The 22,244-nt window shown below is 38.3% G+C and overlaps 1 protein-coding gene across 2 annotated transcripts in view; it reads left to right on the forward strand.

The window, feature by feature from the left end:
• Mpp1 (MAGUK p55 scaffold protein 1) overlaps window positions 1-22,099 on the forward strand; it is a 22,704-nt gene extending 605 nt beyond the window's left edge. The window contains exons 2-13 of one of the 2 annotated variants that reach the window (XM_015507520.2): window positions 1-173; window positions 6,642-6,785; window positions 7,125-7,203; window positions 8,238-8,323; window positions 10,808-10,876; window positions 14,561-14,757; window positions 16,055-16,161; window positions 17,243-17,323; window positions 18,462-18,542; window positions 19,941-20,143; window positions 20,387-20,461; window positions 21,446-22,099. In XM_015507520.2, the coding sequence (XP_015363006.1) occupies window positions 72-173; window positions 6,642-6,785; window positions 7,125-7,203; window positions 8,238-8,323; window positions 10,808-10,876; window positions 14,561-14,757; window positions 16,055-16,161; window positions 17,243-17,323; window positions 18,462-18,542; window positions 19,941-20,143; window positions 20,387-20,461; window positions 21,446-21,622 (1,401 nt within the window). In that variant the 5' untranslated portion in view covers window positions 1-71 and the 3' untranslated portion in view covers window positions 21,623-22,099. The remainder of the gene's footprint in view (window positions 174-6,641; window positions 6,786-7,124; window positions 7,204-8,237; window positions 8,324-10,807; window positions 10,877-14,560; window positions 14,758-16,054; window positions 16,162-17,242; window positions 17,324-18,461; window positions 18,543-19,940; window positions 20,144-20,386; window positions 20,462-21,445) is intronic. The other variant, XM_048796814.1, reaches the window with a different exon arrangement.
• Window positions 22,100-22,244: the final 145 nt, after the last annotated feature.

The raw sequence follows: 22,244 nt of genomic DNA on the forward strand, positions 1-22,244 counted from the left end.
CCCCGCAGGCCCCAGGTTCCCCACTACTGTCGTTGCCTGGTCCCACGTCCCGGTGTCCCCGCTTCTGTGGGATGACGCTCAAGTCGAGTGAGGGCGAGGGTGGGGGCAGTATGCGCACGGCGCTGTCTGACCTCTACCTGGAGCACTTGCTGCAGAAGCGCAGCCGGCCGGAGGTGAGCGGGCCCCTCGGGTCCCCAGGGTGCGGGGCTGCGGCTCGGCTTCAGGCCTGGACATCCGCCGCGGGATTTTCCCCACTTACGTCCGTATCTCTGTATGGTTTGATCTTGGGTGTCCTGGACCCTGGGAGGAGGCCTCAGCAGTCAGCAGGGTGGGGGAACCCAGAGAGCTCTTGGCCAGGTTCCTGCTGGGCTCAGGGTGCGGTGGATCCTTGCCCACAGCAGCCCTTCTAGGTGGAAATCAGGAGAGGCCGCAGCCAGGGCAGAGCAATTATTAAGGTCAAGGAAAACTTCCTCGTGGACGGAAATGAGTAACAGAAAGACTTAAAGGAACACATCCAAGAGTAGGTCTGCCAGGTTTTTGGAGTGCTTGTGTTTGGGTCAACAGACATGCTTGTAAAAGCAACTTCTAGCTCTAAAGAGCTCATTCACTGTTCCTTTGCATTTAGGCAGTTTCCTTCTGCTAGGTGCAAATGGGGTGGCTTCTGTGTATGGATGGAACAAGGAATCCTAACATTTTGAAGGTCATTCTGGCAATGATATAACAGGGATGGCTGGTTAAAAAAAAAAGAAGAAGAAAAAAAGAAAAGCTGTTAACCTCTGCTCTCCAAAAGGCCCTCAGAGGAGGTTGTATTTCTCTGTTGTGTAGCAGGTGTTCCCCAAACTCAGTAAGGTACAGCACTGAGCCACCTTCCCCTCCTGGACAGGACTGGAACCCTGCTCCTCACACTCTGTACTCACTTCATTTGAGAGATTTCTGAAAGTGCTTTGGATACAGCAAAGCTGGCATTTGTAGTGGACCCATACAGATACTAAACAATACCCATTGTCTAGACAGAATATTTAAAGATGATGACAAGTGCTATGAAGAAAAAATGAAGCAGAAAAGGTATCACAAGGAAGGTGACTTTTTAGCAAAAACCTATTATGTGTTTTTCCCACATGTATTTATTTATATGAAGGAAAAAAAGAAAAATTGAAGAACAAGAAGACTCTGTATTACAAAAGTTATATTCTGGTTCCTTAATTCAGAGACTTTATTTCCTCTTCCTAATGTGTGGCATCACTTCCTCTCTCCCCAGCCAATTTTGGAAATAGTTATTTAATCTTGCCTTTCTGTACTCCACACCCAAAGTCTCTTTTTAGTAACACTGAAAGATTACAGTAATTCATTGCTCAGGGAAAACCTGTACATGAGTGATAAGTCAACTGAATTTTTTCCTCCCATGCTGACAATTCCTCAAGACATTTTTGATTGTCACAACTAAGGGGGTATTACTTTTCACAGCAAAGAATTATAAGACCCAAAATATCAATAGTGCTGAGGGGAATATCTGTTCCTCATGTTCTAGTTCAGTGTCTTATCTAGGGAGAACAGATGAGGTACAAAACAACAGAAGTTATGTGATAAAACTTTTATCTACTTGGCCCTTAGTGATCATAATAAAACCAGATCCTATCTGCAAAGTATACTGTCTTTTTAGTCTTGAAAAAAAAGTCTTAAAGATCCTGAAAGTGAAGGACAGGGAACAAGGTAGACTGACAGATCCTACCACATACAGGGAAAATTGGAGAGAGGAGTAAATAATTTGAAATTTTTATTTTCTAGTATTCATTCTGTGAAAACAAAAACCTGGAATGGAAATAGCCCCTTCTCAAATAAAGCAATTAGATTCATGCAAAAGTTCTTTCTCAGAAAAAATAATAAATAATTAGGAGCAGACTCACTGATCATGCACCCCACAGACAGGCAAGACAGCTTCCTGCCATGGCAAAATGTGCTGCATTGAGCAAGAACCCTTGTGTCTTTGCACAGGCTGTTCCCTCTACTGGGAGTGCTTTTTGCCCATTCATCCTGGATAATGCAAAATCCAGGCTTCAGCGGTGCTGGGCACCCCTCACTGCTCTACAGAACTCTATGCCTCCTGCCTCCTTCGGAGGAAACATCTGCAGCAGGGTTCAAAGGGCAGAGACAGTTGCTCAAAGGAAGTTAGAATCAAAAAAGAGATTAAAAACAAACTTGGCTTGGGGTCGGTGGTGGTACAGTGAATAGAGCAGGGGCAACTAAAGTTGGATTCCTCATCCAGACAGTTGACTTAAGAGCAAGTGACAGTTTACCAGTGACCATTGGATAGAACAAACATTTTTTCAGCCCACTGTTAGATTCTTTGCCAGCTGCTTCCACATGGAGAATTAGAAGGCCCAGTCCAAAACAGCAAGGGGATATCATAAACAGCAGACTCTGGGGCTGCCCAACAACACCTGCCCGCCTGTCATACAGGCCTTGGGCCCAGGTGCCAGAAATATCCGGTCTTCATATGGGCAATATCCTGTTACACTTTGGGAAAAAACAAGAGAAACTATGAGGAAACCAATAGTACTCCAAGGAATTAGAAAGACATTAACACTGTTTAACCACAAATGATAAATACTGGGGAGAGAAGGAGGCCTAAGAGCCAGAATTTTCTGGCATGTACTATGTTAAAGTCATACATTAACTAGGTGCTTTGTTTCTCAAGCACTAAATTCATCTGAGAACACATACATCAGTCCAAAGACCAAGTGTCTAAAGATCCTTTTCCAATGTGCTTCATCTATCCAGTGCAGTCTGTACACGTACAAATGCTTCTCCTTCCACTGAAGAAAAATAGGAAGCCTAAATACCACCATTCCACAAACAAGAACACGTCTAGATACCTAGCCTGAGTTCCCATGATAACATTAAGCCAGTGCTGGATTTTGTGTACAGTAACATCACTCATTAAATTAAATTCTTATTTCCACTTTGTGATCAATATTTGGAAGCATAAAATGCCTTAGAAAACTGTTTGAGCTTTCAGGGTTAGTAAGTCTCTGGCTCCAGGAATTAAACTATAAGCACAGACTTCAAAGTTTGTGAGGGTTCAAGGAGAGAATATGATGCAGGAACCCACCAAGCCAGGAATCACAGGTGAATCATTATAAATGCTTCATTAATGGTACATTCCAGGTATATGGTGAATTTCCAGAATTTGTGGCCACCTGTGTATATACTATGGTTGCTAACATACATAAATAATAGTTGCTGATTAACTGATAGAGTTCATTTGTAAGTTTGGTTTTTAGCTTTTTCAGCCCCACAATTACTATCGATAAGAGGATATAAGCCAGAATCCTCGATTCTATTCCATTGACCTGTGTGTCTATACCATCTGGTCTTTACTGAACCATAGAAAAATCTTAAAACTGCAGACTAATTCTTCACTTTAGCTATTCACAGGCCTGTGGCTTTTTCTTCACATGGTTTTTAAAAGGTCAAGTCATCCAGAGGTACTTTTAGTCTAACTTACATGGATCAGGTGAGTGAAACCATTTGTGTATAAGGAAAATAACATTCCAGGTGCAAGGTTACTGCAGCCGACACCAGTCTCTGGACTAACCAGCAGTGCAGAACATGAGAACTGGGCCAGGTGGAGAATTGGAGTTTCCTGATTTTTACTAAACAAAATAAAGACACACTGTCAAAATAAAACACATTTATGGCCCATCAGTTTACAACTTCTGCTTTCTTGGAACTTTATACATTTATTCCTTGATGTGTTGTTCAACCAGTGCAGATACTACCTCTTGGAACTCTCCATTTTTAAGGGGAAAAGATTACTGGCCCCTTCCCTTTATTTTTTTTTTATGATTTCTCCTCTTTGTCATGTGTATGAATGTCTTAATATTTCCATGGTGCTGACATTTACAATCTGTTCTCTATAATTGTTTCAGGATTAAATTTAAAAAGTGAAAATCAGTAAACAGTGTTTATATTATTATACTTGATTGCCAACCCAACATCCCACTTCTCACTTACAGATCCCTGATCTTGTTTGGGATGTAAAGTATCCAACTAAATTCTTATTTTTCTAGTCCCTTTTGCAATGTAGGATGGTCCCCATTGATTCAAAAGGAGATATCCACTGGGGAGGTTTTGGGATCCACCTGCCTCAGCCTCCTGAACCACTAGGATTATAGGTGTGTGCCACCACACCCAACTTTTACTAATTTCTATCTAATGCAAACACAGTTCATAATCTGGGAAACAATTTTCTTCTCACACCATCCTGTAAGTCCCCAATTCATTTCCTTAAAAGCAACCACCATTTCTTATGTCTCCTTTTAGAGTTGTCATTCATAAGCATATATGAATATATTCATTTTCACTTTTTATTCTGATGCTGGCATACTTTTTCTTACATTGTTTTTTTCAGTGCTACATGGTGCCCCCCTCATATAGTGCTAAATGTATGATTGAGTCATGTACTGAAGAGTACCTTGGAGTTATGTGAAGTTCTGTGCTTCCAGCTAGCCTAAGTCAATTTTCAAATTTTGTTATGAGAGCAATGCCATATGACTTTGTGTCATGTGAGGGATTTTTTAAGTTGTAGTTACTAGATGAGGCAGTTTTTCTTTCTCAGTAACTTCCCTCATTTGAGGTCACCCAATAAGTAACACTATTTCAAACCTCACCATCTTATCAGAGTTTCTACTTACCCCTTAGAAATAAAGCTTAAAATCAAAATTAAAAGGTTATATTTCACAAAGAGTACCCGTATGTTATGAGGCATATGTTTATCCAAAAGCCTCTGCCTCAGATCTCCTTATCTCCCATCTTCCTGTCCTTTTTCCTCTGAGCTCATAAGTACACCATTGGATCCACTTTCAGTTTGTACCCACAAACTAAACTATCACATCTATGTCACTTTTGTAGCCCAGGACTATTTCTCATTCTTTAGTAGGACATATTGTTTTTTCTTCTTTTATTTGTTTATTTATTTTTGGTGCTGGATATTGAACCCAGCACCTTGTGCATGTGAGGCCAACTGAGCTACATCCCCAACCCAGCCATATTGTTTTGGATTTAATATTTCACCTGCAGGTGGAAGTATAAACGGGGAAAATCACAAAGTACCATTGGATGAGTTTTAGCAAATGCTTCCTGTGAAATCCATCCCCCATTATGATATAGAATATTACCAGCATTCTAATTCTGATGTTTCCTGGGTTTCTACTTAGTATCCTCTGTCTTTTTCATTTTAGCCATCCTAGTGGGGGTGTGGTATGCCATTGTAATTTTAATTTAATTTATATTCCCCTGATTACAGTGAAGGTGAACACTTTTTCATGTGTTTGTCAGCTGTTCATGTGTCTTATTCGATTACAAGTCTGTTCATATGTCTTGCCTATCTTTTCATTTAGTTGTCATCTTATTATTGAATTATGTTGCCCATGCTGGTCTCAAACGCCTGGCCTCAAGTGATCGATCATCTTGCCTCAGCATCCCAGTAGCTGGGACTGCAGGTGTGCCATGCTGGGCTTTTCTTTGTCTTTTGAAGAGAGATTTTAGGCTTAATTAAGTCAATTGCTTACATCTGTGATTATTGCCTCCCATGTCTTGTCCATGTACTACTTTGCCTACCTAAGTGGAGTTTTTGATGAACAGGCGCCTTAATCATAAACTCTTTTTATCTTTTTAGTTTTCATCTTATAGTTAGTACCTTTTATGTCATATATAAGACTTCCTTTTACCTACTTCACAATTAGGGAAATGTTTTCTTCTCAGAGCTTGATTGTTTTACCTTTCACATTTAGGTCTAAATCCATCTGTAATTGTATTTTGTCTGTAAAATTAGGAGGGACCAATATTTATTTTTCTTTATGCTTATATGATTGACCCAGCACCATTTGTCATGCAGAAAAGAGACCAACTGGGGCTTGGATTCATTAATGTGCCTATCACTGGAGAGGTAATTATTGTTTAGAATGGGAACAAACATTGTCATCTGTGTTCACTTTTCTCTCTGCACTTGTCCTTTTCTGCCTCTCCTGTCATGAATTAATTTAGATCCACTCTCAATGTTTGCTATGCAGTGTATGTACATGTGTATACCATATTGGAAAGCTAAACCTTGGGGCCTGAAGTCCTTCTGGATTCAGAAGTTTTTTTGTTGTTATTTTTTAATGTATCAATAGAGTTTTGTTTATTTGTTTCTACGTGGTGCTGAGAATCAAACCCAGTGCCTCACACATGCTAGGCAAGTGCTCTACCACTGAGCCACAGCCCCACCTGAATACATTCAGAAGTTTTTGAAAAATATATATCCATATCCATATATAACATGGAGATATATATATATATATATATATATATATATATATATATATATATATATAAATAAATACTCCCAGCAAGGTCTATGGGAGCACCCTGTAAATCAACCATGTTAATATGTCTATAGCAGTCTAGTTAAACATGTATGTTCATTTGGATAAATCAAGCTTACAAACAGCTTCTCATTGATTCAAATGAGATTGGATGCTAAACTTAAGAAACAACTGAGTTTTCAGAGCCTTTTGGATTTTAGGATTGTGGATTATGGACTGAGCATATGGGCCTTTGCTCCTTACTTCATGCAGTACTCTGTTGTTTTGACTTTATAGACTGTGTCAAACCAGTTGAATGCCGTAACTGAGGATATGTACACCAACGGGTCTGCTGCCCCAGGTATCCCTGCCCAGGCCAAGGGACAAGAGGTGCGGAAAGTGCGTCTCATACAGTTTGAGAAGGTCACAGAGGAGCCCATGGTAATCTGTTATCATATTATCACCTGCTACTTACTCTCCACTGTATGTCACTGGGCCGCAAGAGTTAAGGCAGCCAAGAAAAATGTGGGAAAAACTCCTCAGAAAAGAAAAAAAAAAAAGAATTATTGCATAAGGCTACTCATGAAGTTAGGAAACCAGCCAACTCCACTATTGTGTCTCATTGTCCCCATCTAAAGCTCCTCTCAAAGTAGGCTTTCTGCCCATTCTAGTAGAGGACTGTTCTGGATATAGATGGGAAAAAAATTCCTAAAAAATTGCCTTAAGCTGTTTTAAAGATAGCTTAAAATGAAGTTGACTGTGTCATTTCCTATATTTCAGGGGATCACTCTAAAGCTGAATGAAAAGCAGTCCTGCACTGTTGCCAGAATCCTTCATGGAGGCATGATTCATAGACAAGGTACTTTGTGGGGTCCTTGGTCACGTTTTAAGCCAGGATTAATCATTTATCCCCTGTTCAGTGGTAGGGGACATGAAGCCTATGATCTTCAAAAGTGATAACATTTTTGTGACTGTGCCAAGAAAATTTTTCTGGCTTAATAACTAGTTCTTTAGAAAATCTTAGTATGAATTGCCTACTGCCACCATTTCTCCCTCTGAGCCTTCTGATACATGTTTTTATATTTGATATTTTCCCAGGTAGTTAACATTTAAGCCATTACTATATGCCACTCATTGTTTTATGATTTGAATATACAGCAGTGAAGAAAACAGATCATCTCTATTCTCCTGCAGTTAACAGTTTAACTGAGAAAGCAGGTATTAAATAAATAATAATTAAGTATTGTGTTCCCTTAAGATTAAAGTGCATTCAATTTTCAGATACATCATTTGGTAAAACCAACCTCAGGGACTGATGAAAGAAAAGAATAATATGCTAAAATACAGCACGTTTTCAGCAGCTAATGATAACCTGTATTTGGCCATCTGATCCATTCCATACTTTGAATGCTGCCTGGAAGTTTCCTATCTAATGAACAATTAGCCTTTTATGTTTAGCTGAGCTTTGTTTTTTATCCAGGGTGACACCAATATAGATAACTACTCTTCACATAGACGGACTTTTAACTAAACAATAAGTTTTTTTGCCTTGCTTTGTTATTCTTTTTAGTATATGCATGTGTGTCAGGGTCTTCTGAAGTCAGTAGCCATTATAGTTCCAGGAATTTGAGAACAAGGTACTTTTATTCAGCCCTTGAAAGACTTAGGTCAAGGAGAATAAGATAGTCTTGAATTGTTGAGCAACCTGATACATCCCTTGGGGATTCAATAGGACATCTCTCATGGTTGGAAGTTTTTAATCCTGAGTATTTTATACAATCTACTTTAAAACATGCTCTAGATAATGATTTCTCTTTTTTTGTTATCTTGAATTGTATTGACAGCTGTTGTTTGAAACTCTATTCTGTGCATTGATTGTATGTTTCATGGCAGGCTCTCTTCATGTGGGAGATGAGATCCTAGAAATCAATGGCACAAATGTGACTAATCACTCAGTAGATCAGCTGCAAAAGGCAATGGTAGGTATTTTCCGTGCTAGAAGAAGATTTTTCATGGTCCTCATGAAGTGTTGAAGCATACTGATATCAATACACCTCATTTCTCTGCCAGAATCTCTGTACCTTATTGAGGAAGCTATTATCTTTTCCAATCTTTGTTCTTACAAGAAATGACATTTCTCTGCTACCATTTAGTAAAAACTCTAAAGCAGCACAAATAACCCAGAGCATCAATCTGGTATGATGGAAAGAACATTGCACTTTAATGGCAGCTCTGAATCCCAACCTTAGTTTTTTCTGGCTCTGTGACTTTGAGCAAGTGAATGAACTTCTCTGAAGTCTTCATTTCCTCGTCTGCAAAACAAGGAAACAAAGATCCATTATGAAGAGAGAAAGGAATATTATAAATGAAAAGTTGAGAGCTGGGGTTGTGGCTCAGTGGTAGAGTGCTTGCCTAGAACATGTGAGACACTGGGTTCGATTCTCAGCACCACATAAAAATAAATAAATAAATTAAAGATATTATGTCCATCTATAACTAAAAAAAAGAAAAACTGAGCGTGATGTTTATATTCAGCACTTATTATATGCAGCATTGTACTTGATGTTTGCTCACCATCATGTTTGCTCCTCCTGATTTTTTGCCATCTTTCTCTACTCTTCCTTGGGCCTCTAGTAACTACATCAGTTGGGCTCCAATGGGCTCAGCAAATAGTTAGACAATAAGAGAGAAAGGAATATTATAAATAATGAGGGTACTTATATCTCCACCTATTCCCTATGAGACCATTTTGGTGAAAGCCTCTTCTCTCCTGTATGTGCAGCTTTTGGTAACTACCATTCTACTCTGGACTTCTATGAAATTTTTTTTATATTTCATATATAAATAAGTTCATTTGTTGTTTATATATATATATTTATATTTTGATTTTTACAGAACAGAATCCCTTGGTGAAAATATAGAATCAAATAGTATGAATCTAATGTCCTCCTAGTTCATTCAGGATAGCTATTATTATCTGCATCCATTGAATTATAGCAATTTCATTCCCACCAGGAATATATGACAGTCTTTTATCCCCAAATTCTTGCCAGAATTACATATTAACATTTCTTTTTAATTTTAACTTCTGTCTCCATTACCAGGAGGACATTATGTGGAAGTAGAGATCAAAATGATAGTTACCAAAAGCTGGGTTTGGAGAGGATAATGAGGAGAAGTTGTTCAAAGAATACAAAATTCCAGGTAGACAGGAAGAATTAATTCAAGAGATATACTGTACAACATGGTGACTATAGTTAATAACAATGAATCATATTCTTGAAAATTTCTAAGAGAGTAGATTTTAAGTGTTCTCACCCCCCCCAAAAAAGAGGTAATTTTTGTGTTAATTCACCCTATTCTTTCTACAATCTATTACATATTTCAAAATAACATGCTGTATATATAAGTATATAAGTATGATTTTTGTCAAATTGAAAGAAAGTGAGAAAAAGTAACAGATATTCAACATTAGTTATGATAACAACTTATAATTTAAAGAAACCATGAACTACTGTCCATCTATTGGATTGACAGAAATGAAAAAGAAATGTCTAATATGTAATTCTGGGAAGAATTTGATGGATAAAGGACTCTCATATCCTCCTTGTGGGAATGTAATTGTTATAATCTTTTAGAAAAGTAATCTGAGGACAGTTATTAAAACTCAAAATGTTGGGCCGGGGTTGTGGCTCAGTAGTAGAGTGCTCACCTAGCACGTGCGAAGCCCTGGGTTCAATCCTCAGCACCACATATAAATAAATAAATAAAATAAAGGTATTGTGTCCAATTACAACTAAAAATAAATATTAAAAACTCAAAATGTTCATACCATTTCATTCTACATTTCCACCAAGGGATTCTGTTCCATAAAAATCAAAATATCAATATCTAAGCATATATGTTCAAGAATGTCTGATGTGGTAGATTATATGAAAAAGCTGGTAACAATCTGCTTGCTTACTGATGGGAGTGAAAACTGCATAAACTGTGATGCATCTCAAATGTGGAATGCTACAGAGCCATGAAAAATAATGAGTGAGGGCCTCCTGCAGTAACCTAAAAGTATATTCCTGAAGTGATGCCAGAATAAAGCAAGTTATAGAATAATGTAAATATTTGTAATGCTATCATCATTGGTGTGGGGAAAGATGTGGATATATGTGTTCCAGGACTCATTTTAGGAATTTCCAGGGATCCCTTGATAGTCAAGAGAGCAGGGAAAGTCATCAGCTTTTTCTTCATTACTGTTTGTATGTCTTCTTATTGTCATGCTGATTTATGGGGTACATGACAGTTTTTTTGTTACAGGAGGACTTGTCCTGGAAAAATCTCAAAATGTAGTAGAAATATAGCTGTTGGTGGAAAATCCTGAGGCTTTGAGAGGGAAAATAACTTTATAGAACCCAGAATCATGCAAGTCAGTTACCCTTACAATTTTATTTTTATTTACTTTTTAATAGAAAGAAACTAAAGGAATGATCTCATTAAAAGTAATTCCCAATCAGCAAAGTCGTCTTCCTGCACTACAGGTAGGTGGCACCTTTTTCTCTGTTGAAAGTTTGATTATAAGTGATATGATTTTAACTTTTTTTTTTTTTTTTTTGGTACTGGGGATTGAACCCAGGAGTGCTTAACCACTTTCCCCAACCCTTTTTTATATTTTATTTTGAGATAGGGTCTTTCTAAGTTGCTTAGATCCTTGCTAACTTGCTGAAACTGGCCTGGAACTCAATCCTCCTACCTCAGCCTCCCAAGTTGCTGGGATTATAGGTGTGCACTACCACACCTGGTGTGATTCTAACTTAAAGGTCTAAATATCTCAAAAGTATTAAGCTGCTTGTCTGAAGCTCTGTAAACTAAAATACATGAGCTCATTTACTTTTCCCGGAGGCACAAGACAGTGATGACAGTAGTAGAATATCAACCAGGCAGTGGCATGATCACAGCCTTACTCATGATCCTTTGTTGCCAGTGGTCAAGAATGAAGTGATCATTTATACAAGGAACACTACAAATACAATTGAACATGTGAAAAAATAATCATTTTATCTGTCATCAAAGAAATGCAAATTAAAATTTGTGTGATATGCCAGGTTTCACCAAGGAAATTGGAACATAAATATTTTTAAAAATAGTAATCATGAAGCCCAATGGTTAATAGTATCAAAGTAAAGGAGGAGATTCTTTTGAGCACTTATAAAAATTTGAGTCTATTGTACACAAATCACTGTGCTAGAATATGGGGTTGATATGAAGAGAAAATTTCTAAGAGAGTAGATTTTATTTAAAATTTTTTTATTTGTTCTAATTAGTTATACATGACAGTAGAATGTATTTTTAATTTTTTTTAGTTACACATGGACACAATATCTTTATTTTATTTATTTATATACAGTGCTGAGTATTGAACCCAGTGCCTCACACATGTGAGGCAAGAGCTCTACCACTGAGCCACAACCACAGCCCTCTCATCACATGTATCATATACAACCACAATAATGGGATCCTAAATGGAACAAGTTATATTTATTCTATGTATATATAATATGTCAATATGCACTCCACTGTCATATATATCTAGAAAGAACAAATTAAAAAAGAAAAGCAATTCTAAAATTTCTGTTGCAAATTACATATGATAGTATAATCATCTTTTAAGTCAATTTATTTATTTAAAAAATTTATAGTTGTAGGTGGACAGCATGCCTTTATTTACTTATTTATTTAAAGAGAGAGAGAGAATTTTTTAATATTTATTTTTCAGTTCTAAGCAGATACAGCATCTTTATTTTTACTTTTTATGTGGTGCTGAGGATGGAACCCAGCGCCCCACGCATGCCAGGCGAGCACGTTACCACTTGAGCCACATCCCCAGCCCAAGGTCAATTTACTTTTAACTGAAGCTTTGACATATGTGGGCATTATATAGAACACAGTGCACATATCAAAAGTGTAAAATTGGCTGAGCACAAGTTGTATCAACACCCAGCTCAAGAGATAGAATCTGCCCAGCAGCTACTAAGCTTCATGCCTCTTACCTCAAGGCTAACTACAACTATGACTTCTAACACCAGAGACAGGTTTCGCCCCTTTTTCAAATTTATATAAATTGAACTATATAGTAATATTATTACTATATTTTGTCTCATTTTTTCACTCAATGTCATGTTTGTGGGGGTCATCTAAGTTGCTTGTAGCAACATATGATTTATCCTCATTAATTCATTGTATGAATATACTACAATTACTCATCTATTGGCATTTTTGCTCTTATCTTATGAAATTCTGCCATGAGCCTTCCTGGGCATATGTTTTGGTGCACACATCTATGCCTTTCTGTTGGGGTAGAATTGCTGTGTTGTAGGGTACAAGTACATTCATCTTTAGATTATATTGACACATAATTGTCCAGAGTTATTATAATAATTTATATTCACAATTGCACTTGGATGACATTTCTAGTTGTTCCACATCCTCATCAAGACAGAATTATCTGGCTTTGTTTTTTTTTTTCCCCCCGTTTGGCCATTCTGGTAGTGGTAGTATCACTTTTTATTTCAATTTGTATTTCTCTAATAACTAAGGAGGATAAGCTCCTTTTCATATGACGATTTTTTTCACTCACATATCCTCTTTTGAAAGGTACCACTTAAAGTCTTCTTCATACCAATTTGAAGGAGTCCCTTGTTTATTCTGTGTAAGAATCCTATGTAATATATATCCCAAACATGTTCTCTTCTTGTGTGGCTTGTTTTCTTACTTTCTTCGTGATGCTATTACTTACTAGAAACTTTTAATGAAACCCTCACTGCCACTTTTTTTCTTCTATGATTAGCCATTTTTATGTCTTATTTTAAAATATTTTGATTACAACAAGTTCAAGAAGATATTCTCCTGTTTTCTTCTAAAACCCATCTAGCATTAATTTTTGTGTAGTATGTTATAAGGAAAGAGGTAAAAAGTCTAGTTTTTCCATGTGGATATCAATGGAGTTGGAATTATTTATTGAAACAATTGTCCTGTTTCTATTATATGCACCATTACTTTTTTCATAAATCATGTTGTAGGTCTATTTGGAACTCTGTTATTTTCTGTTGGACTGTTTGTTTACCCCTGCATTAAATTCACATATCATATTGGGGAGAAGACACATCTTCACAATATCCTATAGAAGTGGTAAGAGCAGGCATCTTTGTTTATTTCTCAAGCAAGAGATGTTAAAATCTGAAATAAAACCATTAGCAAATCAAATCATAATAAATCACAAGCAATCAAATAGGCTCTAATTTCAGGTGGTTGTGTTAGTCTTATAAATGGGTTAGGAAGTACCATCATTTTCAATTATTTGTATTTGTATGAGACTACCCTTATTTCTTCAAATACTATTTGAAGAACTTACCAAAGAAGTCATCAGGTGAGTGTGTACATGCTAGCATGTTTGGGGGCAGGTGAGCAGAATTTTTAATAATGGATTCGAGTTCAAAGGATAGATTTATCAGTTCATACTTTCAATTTCCTGTTATGTCACTTTTGGTAAACTGCGTTTTGCAAGGAATTTTTGTCAAATGTATTAGTGAAAAATTGTTCATAATATCCTCTAATAACCTTTTTAATATCTCTAGGATCTCTACTGGTAAGTTGTATCTCATCTATTATATGAATTTCATTCATCTTTTGGAATAATCAGTTTTGCCACAGTTGATCTTCTCAATGCTATTTTCCATTTAATTTCTTTTTTGCTCTTCATTATTTCTTTTCTTCTTTCATTGGGTTGGATCATTTTTGTTTAATGATATTCTCAGTTAACATCATTATCAGCAGCATTTTTAAATGGCATTTAATACTCTTCTAAAAATGGATTTTTACAGTTACGTGGTAATACATTTATTAGATAACCATATTTAACTAGTTCCCTATTCTTGGAAAATTAGGTTGTTTCCAATACATCACTCTTAAAAATAATTCTGTGATGAGTGTGCTCATCCATACAACATTACTAAAAGTGCTGGTTTGTATCAGATAAATGCATAACCCTGTGGGACCAGAGGGTATCAACATTTGAAAACTTGGAACACATTCATATTACTAGACTGTCTTCTAGAAATGTTGTTCATTCCCTATTTACATACAGCAGAAATTTGGGCATACATGCTCTGATGCTGGTGTTTCTTGTTGGGTTGCCACCTGCAATTTCCTTTGACCTTTTTTTTCAGATGTTCATGAGAGCACAGTTTGACTATGATCCCAAAAAGGACAATCTGATCCCTTGCAAGGAGGCGGGGCTAAAGTTTGTCACAGGGGACATTATCCAGATCATCAACAAGGATGACAGCAACTGGTGGCAGGGACGGGTTGAAGGTTCCTCCAAGGAGTCAGCAGGGTTGATCCCTTCCCCTGAGTTGCAGGAATGGTGAGCCAATTTTGTGCAGGTGGGCTTTACAGATGGAAAGGGCATCTGCCTGCCACAAATAATTGCTTAGATTTAAAAATCTGTTGTGCTGTGTATAGTTTCTGTTCTGAGCAGACCTACTAGCTTCTCTGAAATAATGTGTGGAGCGGGGCATAATGAGCTCATAGGCTTGACTAACAGGTCATTCATTACAGGTAAAGGAGCTCTCCTTGAATGATTGTCCCACAGTAACAAAGTCCTCCCTTGTCTCCTGCCTCCCATATACCCCTCCGTGTAATTTGTGGGAAGACTTCTGAGTTCTACAGTAAACAGTTTCATTTTAAGTGTATGTTCTTTATGTAGATTACTGGTACATAGAAAAAATAATTCCTGTCCATGAGGCAGATTGCTCACATAGTGCTAGGTTATACCACATACAGAACGATCCACATCCATTGTCAACCCGCCTTTGCCTCTGCAAAATAAGTCCAGTTTAAAGATTACAATGCTAAGAGGTGTTTGTTTCATATACCAGTCTCTGAGTTTTAAGCCAGGTTTGGGTTGACCTTGTCTCCAGTGATGATACAGTGGAAGGGAAGTTATAAACATGGCACTAAACCACAGGATGTGCTTTGTAGAAATAAACAGCATTAAAGCAACAGAAGAAATGCAGTGCAAAACCTGGATGATATTGGTCAAAGCCTGGAGCAGGAACAAATGTGTCTTCTAGGCGTTTTTTGGAGCTAATACCTCACTAAGAACATTACAAGATCAGGAGCAGCAGAAGGCTGAGGAAGACCCAGGAGAATATGAGATAAAACTGTGGGCTACAATTTATTAATGAGGCATGAAATCAATTTAGTGAACTGCAACAAGTATTCCTTTTTATATATTAAATAGAAATATTAGTATATGACACATAAAAGGTATTGTCTCATGAAGCTGTTGTTTTGATTGTGTATGTAGTATGTATGCATGTGTATATTTTATTTACAAATGCATGTATGTGTAATATAGGGTTACAGTGGGCAGTTTATTTCTTATAGTGAGGTGGGTGCTGGGCCTAAGGCCCCTGCCTGATGCCACTCGCACTAATGCAGGGATGGCCACCCATGGTTCACATCAGAGGTGGAAAGAACCCAGCCAAAATAGTCAGGCTGCCTTAAGGGGAGCATGTGATAGAAGTTCATTTCCTCTTGGAAACATTTCCACATAAAAATTCCAGAGAGGATAGGGAATGGAGTACATGAGNGGTCACTCAGTCCTGAGGGTTTTACATTGAGGATCCATTGACCCTTTGGTCATTTATTCCTGCTAGGCGAGTGGCAAGTGTGGCTCAATCTGCTCCAAGTGAAGCCCCAAGCTGCAGTCCCTTTGGGAAGAAGAAGAAGTACAAAGACAAGTATCTTGCCAAGCACAGCTCAAGTAAGCTTTCCAAACTGCCTCACTCCTCCATGGTCCTGGCTGCACTAGGGTGTTTCCCAGGCTCTTTAGGTAGCAGAAAAAAGGAGATGTTGCAGTGTGCAGTGGAATATACATTAAACAGAAAGTCTGCCATTTCTTCTGGTTTTCTCTTACTCATTTCATCTTCGCAAGCTCATTGCAATCAGACAGACAATGATAATAGATATAAAAGAACACTAGTGTTTTCCCTCACCTGCTCATTGCCTCAGGTAATGAACTGAACAGATTTCTAGCTTTTCTGTTTACACTTCACTCATGGCATCAACACCTTCAGCAATGTCTGAGAATCCCCAGAATATAGCGTTTTTTCCTGAGAACTAATTTTGGCTTTTTTTTTTTAACCTATCATGGTTGGAAATATAAAAAGGTCATCCCTTAGTATTTATGGGGGATTGGTTTGGGCACCCCCACAGAAACCAAAGTTCTCTGATGCCTAAGTTACTTACATAAAAACGGTGTTGTGTTTGCATAGAACCTATGCAATCCTCCCATATACATTATATTAATTCATGTCTAGATTTCTTGTAATACCTAATATAATATAAATGGTATGAAAATAGATGCATACTGTATTGTTTAGGGAATAATCACAAGAGGCTGTACGTGTTCAATACAGACACATTGTTTCCAATCTTTTCAGTCTGTAGTTGGTTGATGCCAATGATGCACAACCCATGAAGATGGAGGACCAAGTGTATATTTAGATAATAAATGGGTTCAAGCAAACTGCTGATAAAAAATAAGTAATAGTCTAAAAACATTTACCTACCATTTATTAAAGGTGTCTATTCTGTGTTAGGATACTCCCATCAGAACAATCCATAGAACCTGAAGCAGATATGGTCAGGGCATCAATTTTGGGGAGGTAGAGGGATGGAGAGTTGGAATAAGAGCTTCCATCTTTCTGAGCTAACCTTTCTAGTTGGCTTTCCTGACCCCTTCTCCAATACAGATATGTTCCTCCCCACCAACCTCCTTGGCCTCATGTCTTTCCTTGCTTGTCAGCTATGGAAATGAATCTTGCTTGGTTTTTTGTCTCTAGTTTTTGACCAGTTGGATGTTGTTTCCTATGAGGAAGTTGTTCGGCTCCCCGCCTTCAAGAGGAAGACCCTGGTGCTGATCGGTATCTTCTCATTGCCCTGCACTGCTTTGCTTGCTCAGGAGCACATTTCTCTTATTTCCCTGCCTACTTTATGTACCCACCCCAAAAAAGGCAGTGAGGAAGAAATGGAGTGAGGTCTCTTGGGTTCTCCATATAGGGAAGGTATAAAGAACTTTTGGGGTCCTTAAAAATACTCCATCTGGGTCCACCTCACAAGTGAAAGTAAACCTTACAAGTTGGCTTATGTTCATTTGTTTTTACTATTTAAAACTGATTCTTTTAGATTGAGTTTGTTCCTAAACTTCTTTGTCCATCCATCTGGCAGGCAGTAGTGGTGCACCAGTGATACACTTTTTTGGTTAAGTGCATGTTATAGCACTTTGATAGCATAGTGGGGGCCCTTAAATTACTCTGAGGTGTGTAGTCATCCACATAAGCCCTGGGAGCTCCCTTCTCTCAAGTGACTCTGAATCAAAACAGAATGAGCCCTTACTCCAAACCCAGGTATGAGGGCCTGGGTAGATGACCTTCCTATTCTTACAGTTGAAACATTAATTGGTTAGAGGATCTGTATTAGAATTCTGGTGAAATTCTCAGTAAAACCACTGGCTTAAAATCCATTCCGTTAATTTTGGAAAACTCAGGAAACTAAATACACTTATAAAAGTAAACAGAAAAACTCACTTTAGTTGGTTCCTCTGCAGAACCATGTTCTGAGTCCTCCCCCAAATGACATGAAACCTCTTTGTGGTCTCAAATTTTCTAACAGCTCAAAGACCCTGAGCCCAGCCCACATGGAACATCAACTCATTTTTCACTTGCTGGCAATTTTTTTTGGCTGGGGGAAGGGTACTGGGGATTGAACCCAGGGGCACTTAATCACTGAGCTCCATCCCCAGCCCTTTTCATTTTTTTATTTTGAAAGAGCGTCTCACTTAGTTGCTTAGGACCTTGCAAAGTTGCTGAGGCTGGCCTCCTACTTGGCATCTCTTGCCTCAGTCTCCCAAGTTGCTGGAATTACAGGTGTGCACCACTGCACCTAACACCTGTTGGCAATTTTGAGCACTGAGAGATGAAAATCCATGTCCCATCCTCATTCCCATCCCAGCTTTTGTCTTTGGGGGAAAGTGATGGAAGCCTTTCTTCTTTCTCCATGCAGGAGCCAGTGGGGTAGGTCGCAGCCACATTAAGAATGCCCTGCTAAGCCAAAATCCAGAGAAGTTTGTGTACCCTGCCCCATGTAAGTAGCTCTTGGGCATCTTGAAGGGAAGCAAAAGCCTGAAGGACAGGCATCTGTATTGCATATTATCACATTTAACACAGCTCTCTGAAATGCTTTGCAGCCATTTTTGTTATTTTTTTATTATAAAAACTAAAAATTTGGAAAGACAAAAACTTGTACCTGCAATTGCTGCAGCTCACAAACATAAATTGTTTTCTTATTCTATTTTACATAACAGAAGCTGAGGTCAACATTTTTATTCTGCTTTAAAAAAATTAAGCAAGAATTAAATTTATATGTATTACTTTTTCATTTTACTATATAAACAATTTCTCATGGTCCTCTAATTCACTTTGAGAACTATTTCATAGTCAATTGATGTACTATAATTTGTATAATAATTTACTTGATTATGTCACTGTAGTTTGACATTTAGACTGCCTCTAATTCTCATGAAATGTCTTCTGAATCAAAGCAGTGTTTAGGATACACCTGAACAATCATGGTAGCAGTCTTAGATATGGAGAATAGGGCCAGCAGTCAAATGCACAGAGAACTCTTTCATATCAAGAAGTGAATCTACACAGTACAGTTGTGTATATTCCCAGAAAGAGATACTGCTTAGAAAACCATATTGTGAATCTGATTTTTTTTTCCATCGTTTATGTCTCCCTTTTGCCTTTTTACTCATGAATCAACGAGTTGTCCAGAGGGAGACTCATTCTCGTGACATATTCAGAACAGAAAGCAGATGGCCCTGGGTCAAGGAGTGAGTGGAACAAGTCTGGAAGTAGAAATAATCATTATGGGCTCCTTATAAGTTTGAGTAAGAAGGGAGTTAGAGTTGTTTTGCTTAATGGAAAGAGTTTTTAAGAAGTTGTGGGTTGAGAGGAAGGAGCCAGTTGAGAGAGAAAAGGGGGATGGTGTGGAAGGCAAAGGAGATGTTCAATGGGAAGTTGTTTGAAGCTACAATATCTGGAGCATGTTTTACTTACTAGAAAATTTATATTAGTAATAGATGTGTCTCTTAATCACATTTTAACTTTTTAACAATGTGAGTTTAAACCAACCTGAAGTGCTCTTCTTTCCAGGTCATAAAAGAGTATATTTCCAAGAAATCCTGACCAGAGCCCATAGATCCACATTTAAAATATTTTCATTTGCCATTTCTTCAAGTTTCAGTATCCCTGGATTTGGTCATTTGAGATATGTAACTTCATATAGGGAAAATGAAAGAAAATTTTTTCATTAGGTTTTGCCTTTTAAAAATCAAATATGCTATAGGCAGATGGGGTGATTCCTGGTCTGCACTGCCTTCTAGCTCAGGCAGAGTTTCTATACAGACATGATAGGCCAAGCCATTAAGAAATGGCAAGGACCCAGAGCTCATCAGGGATTTTTGGTCCTTGCACACAGATACAACAAGGCCACCAAGGAAGAGTGAGGAAGATGGAAAAGAGTACCACTTCATTTCAACAGAGGAGATGACAAGAAACATCTCTGCCAATGAGTTCTTGGAGTTTGGCAGCTACCAGGGCAACATGTTTGGAACCAAATTTGAAACAGTGCATCAGATTCATAAGCAGGACAAGATTGCCATCCTTGACATTGAGCCCCAGGTAGGTAGCCATAGAAACTCAAGAGTGATGGGTTTAGTCATGCAAGGGATGAAGACGGGGATGATGAAAAGCATTGTTCCTGGGAATCTTCTGGGAGCTGAGTTGCTTCATATACTTTAAGTGGGGTCAGCCTGGAACAAGACTAGTAGTACTGGAAATGATAGAAAATAGTATTGGGGTTGCTTATGAAAAGGAATCCACTGTGACAGCTTTTTTCTTTCCTTTTCCTCCTTTTCTTTCTAGACCCTGAAGATTGTTCGAACAGCAGAACTTTCACCTTTCATTGTGTTCATTGCACCTACTGACCAGGGTGCTCAGGTGGGAAGAGGTTGTTCAATATTGGTAGGGTTCAGTCTGGGTACTTCTATTCATTAGGCCACAACTCAGGTGACAGAGGCAAATGAGATAGGGTCATTGTTGTTGAGACATATGGATGGAGTGGCAGGTCCTGACATTGGTGTGGTATGAGCTTTGGTAGGGCAAGCAGAGGGAGCTGTGAAGAATATAAGTGGTACTGAACCTATCCTGGGGTACAGTATGGCCATGGGGAAAGAGAGGCCTATGAGAATGTTTCCCTTTGCTTATAGAATTTTGTCAAACTTTTCATTTTTTGCCAATCGAATAGAGGTAGAAATGTATTTCATACTTTTTATCTGGCCACATCCTTAGCTCATTTACCCATTGGGTTATTGGCCTTTTTCTTACCATTTCCAGGAACTCTATATTAGAGTTATTGGTCCTTTGTGATAACAGTCACATTCATTTGCACTTTTCTGTAGTTTAATGACCAGTGTTTTCATGGTGATTTGATCTGGGACCAAAAAAAAAAAAAAAAAAAAAAGTCCTCTACGATTTTAGGACACATTTATCTTTGCCCTGGGATTACAACTCTTAGTTGTTGCTGAAATGGCTCTGCAGCACACTAAAGGGCATTAACTGGGAGATACTGATGAAATCCATGCTATGAACAGCTACTCTTGATCTTCCAAAGGGCTTTGATTATTTATAATCAGGGTTACCTTGAGATCCTGTGAGATGTGCAAGTGTTCTTAATTGACTGCCTCAGGCAATTAATATCTTCTGAGTTTGAGCCTTCACATAGTTGGATAGGGAGAACTGGGGTTATAGCTCACTGGTAAAGCATGCAGAAAGTCCGGGGTTCAACCCCCAGCATCATGCCAAAAACAAAACAAAAACAGGTGATAGGGAACTGGACAATACTAACAGAAATCAATGCCTGCTTAAAACCTCACCTTGGCCTGAGCCCGGGATGCTTCAGCCATTACTCTTTGTTGTTTACAGACGGAAGCCCTCCAGCAGCTACAGAAGGATTCTGAGGCCATCCGCAGCCAGTACGCTCACTATTTTGATCTCTCATTGGTCAATAATGACGTTGATGAAACCCTTAAGAAACTGCAAGAAGCCTTTGACCAGGCATGCAGTTCTCCACAATGGGTGCCTGTCTCCTGGGTTTACTAAGCTTGCAAAACAGGGAGGACCCACTGTATGCCTCTCCCCAGCAGCTGGGACTCCCATTCCCCTTGCTTTTAAGACAAGCAGGGCTACTTCAACTAGTTCTGTGTTTGCTTCCAGCTCTCTGCAATTGTCCTAAATAGGCCAATAGAATCCACTGCTCTTGCTCAGGTTCCTGAAGGGCTAGGGTTTGGACAGATGGGGTCCTATTGATCTGGATTTCAAAAGGATCCCTGGAATTGGGAATAATAAGTATCATCAAAATGCAAGTGCTAAGCAAAGATGATTCACAAAATAGCAACAGACCCTGTCCTCTTAAGTCTGAGCTCCTTCACCTTCAAATACACTAGGCATCTTTTCTTTTTAGAGAAAATATCTTCTGCAACTATTTCTAAAATGCCAAAAATGAAAGAGCTGTACAAAACAATGTCTGCTCTAGGAGAATCCTCAAAAGCAATAAAAATATTGCTGTTAAAATGCCAATGATCTCTCTGGGTTTTCCATTTGCATCACAGACCTCTTAGAAAGGGAAGTATCTCCAGCTTCGTTTCAACTCCTAGGCAACTTTATCAATGTAAGATGCCTCTCACGTCTAGATGCAGTTTAAAATTAACAGAAGTTCCCTACC

Source organism: Marmota marmota, unplaced genomic scaffold (assembly GCF_001458135.2).
Source record: "Marmota marmota marmota unplaced genomic scaffold, marMar, whole genome shotgun sequence".
Taxonomy (NCBI): Eukaryota; Metazoa; Chordata; class Mammalia; order Rodentia; family Sciuridae; genus Marmota; species Marmota marmota.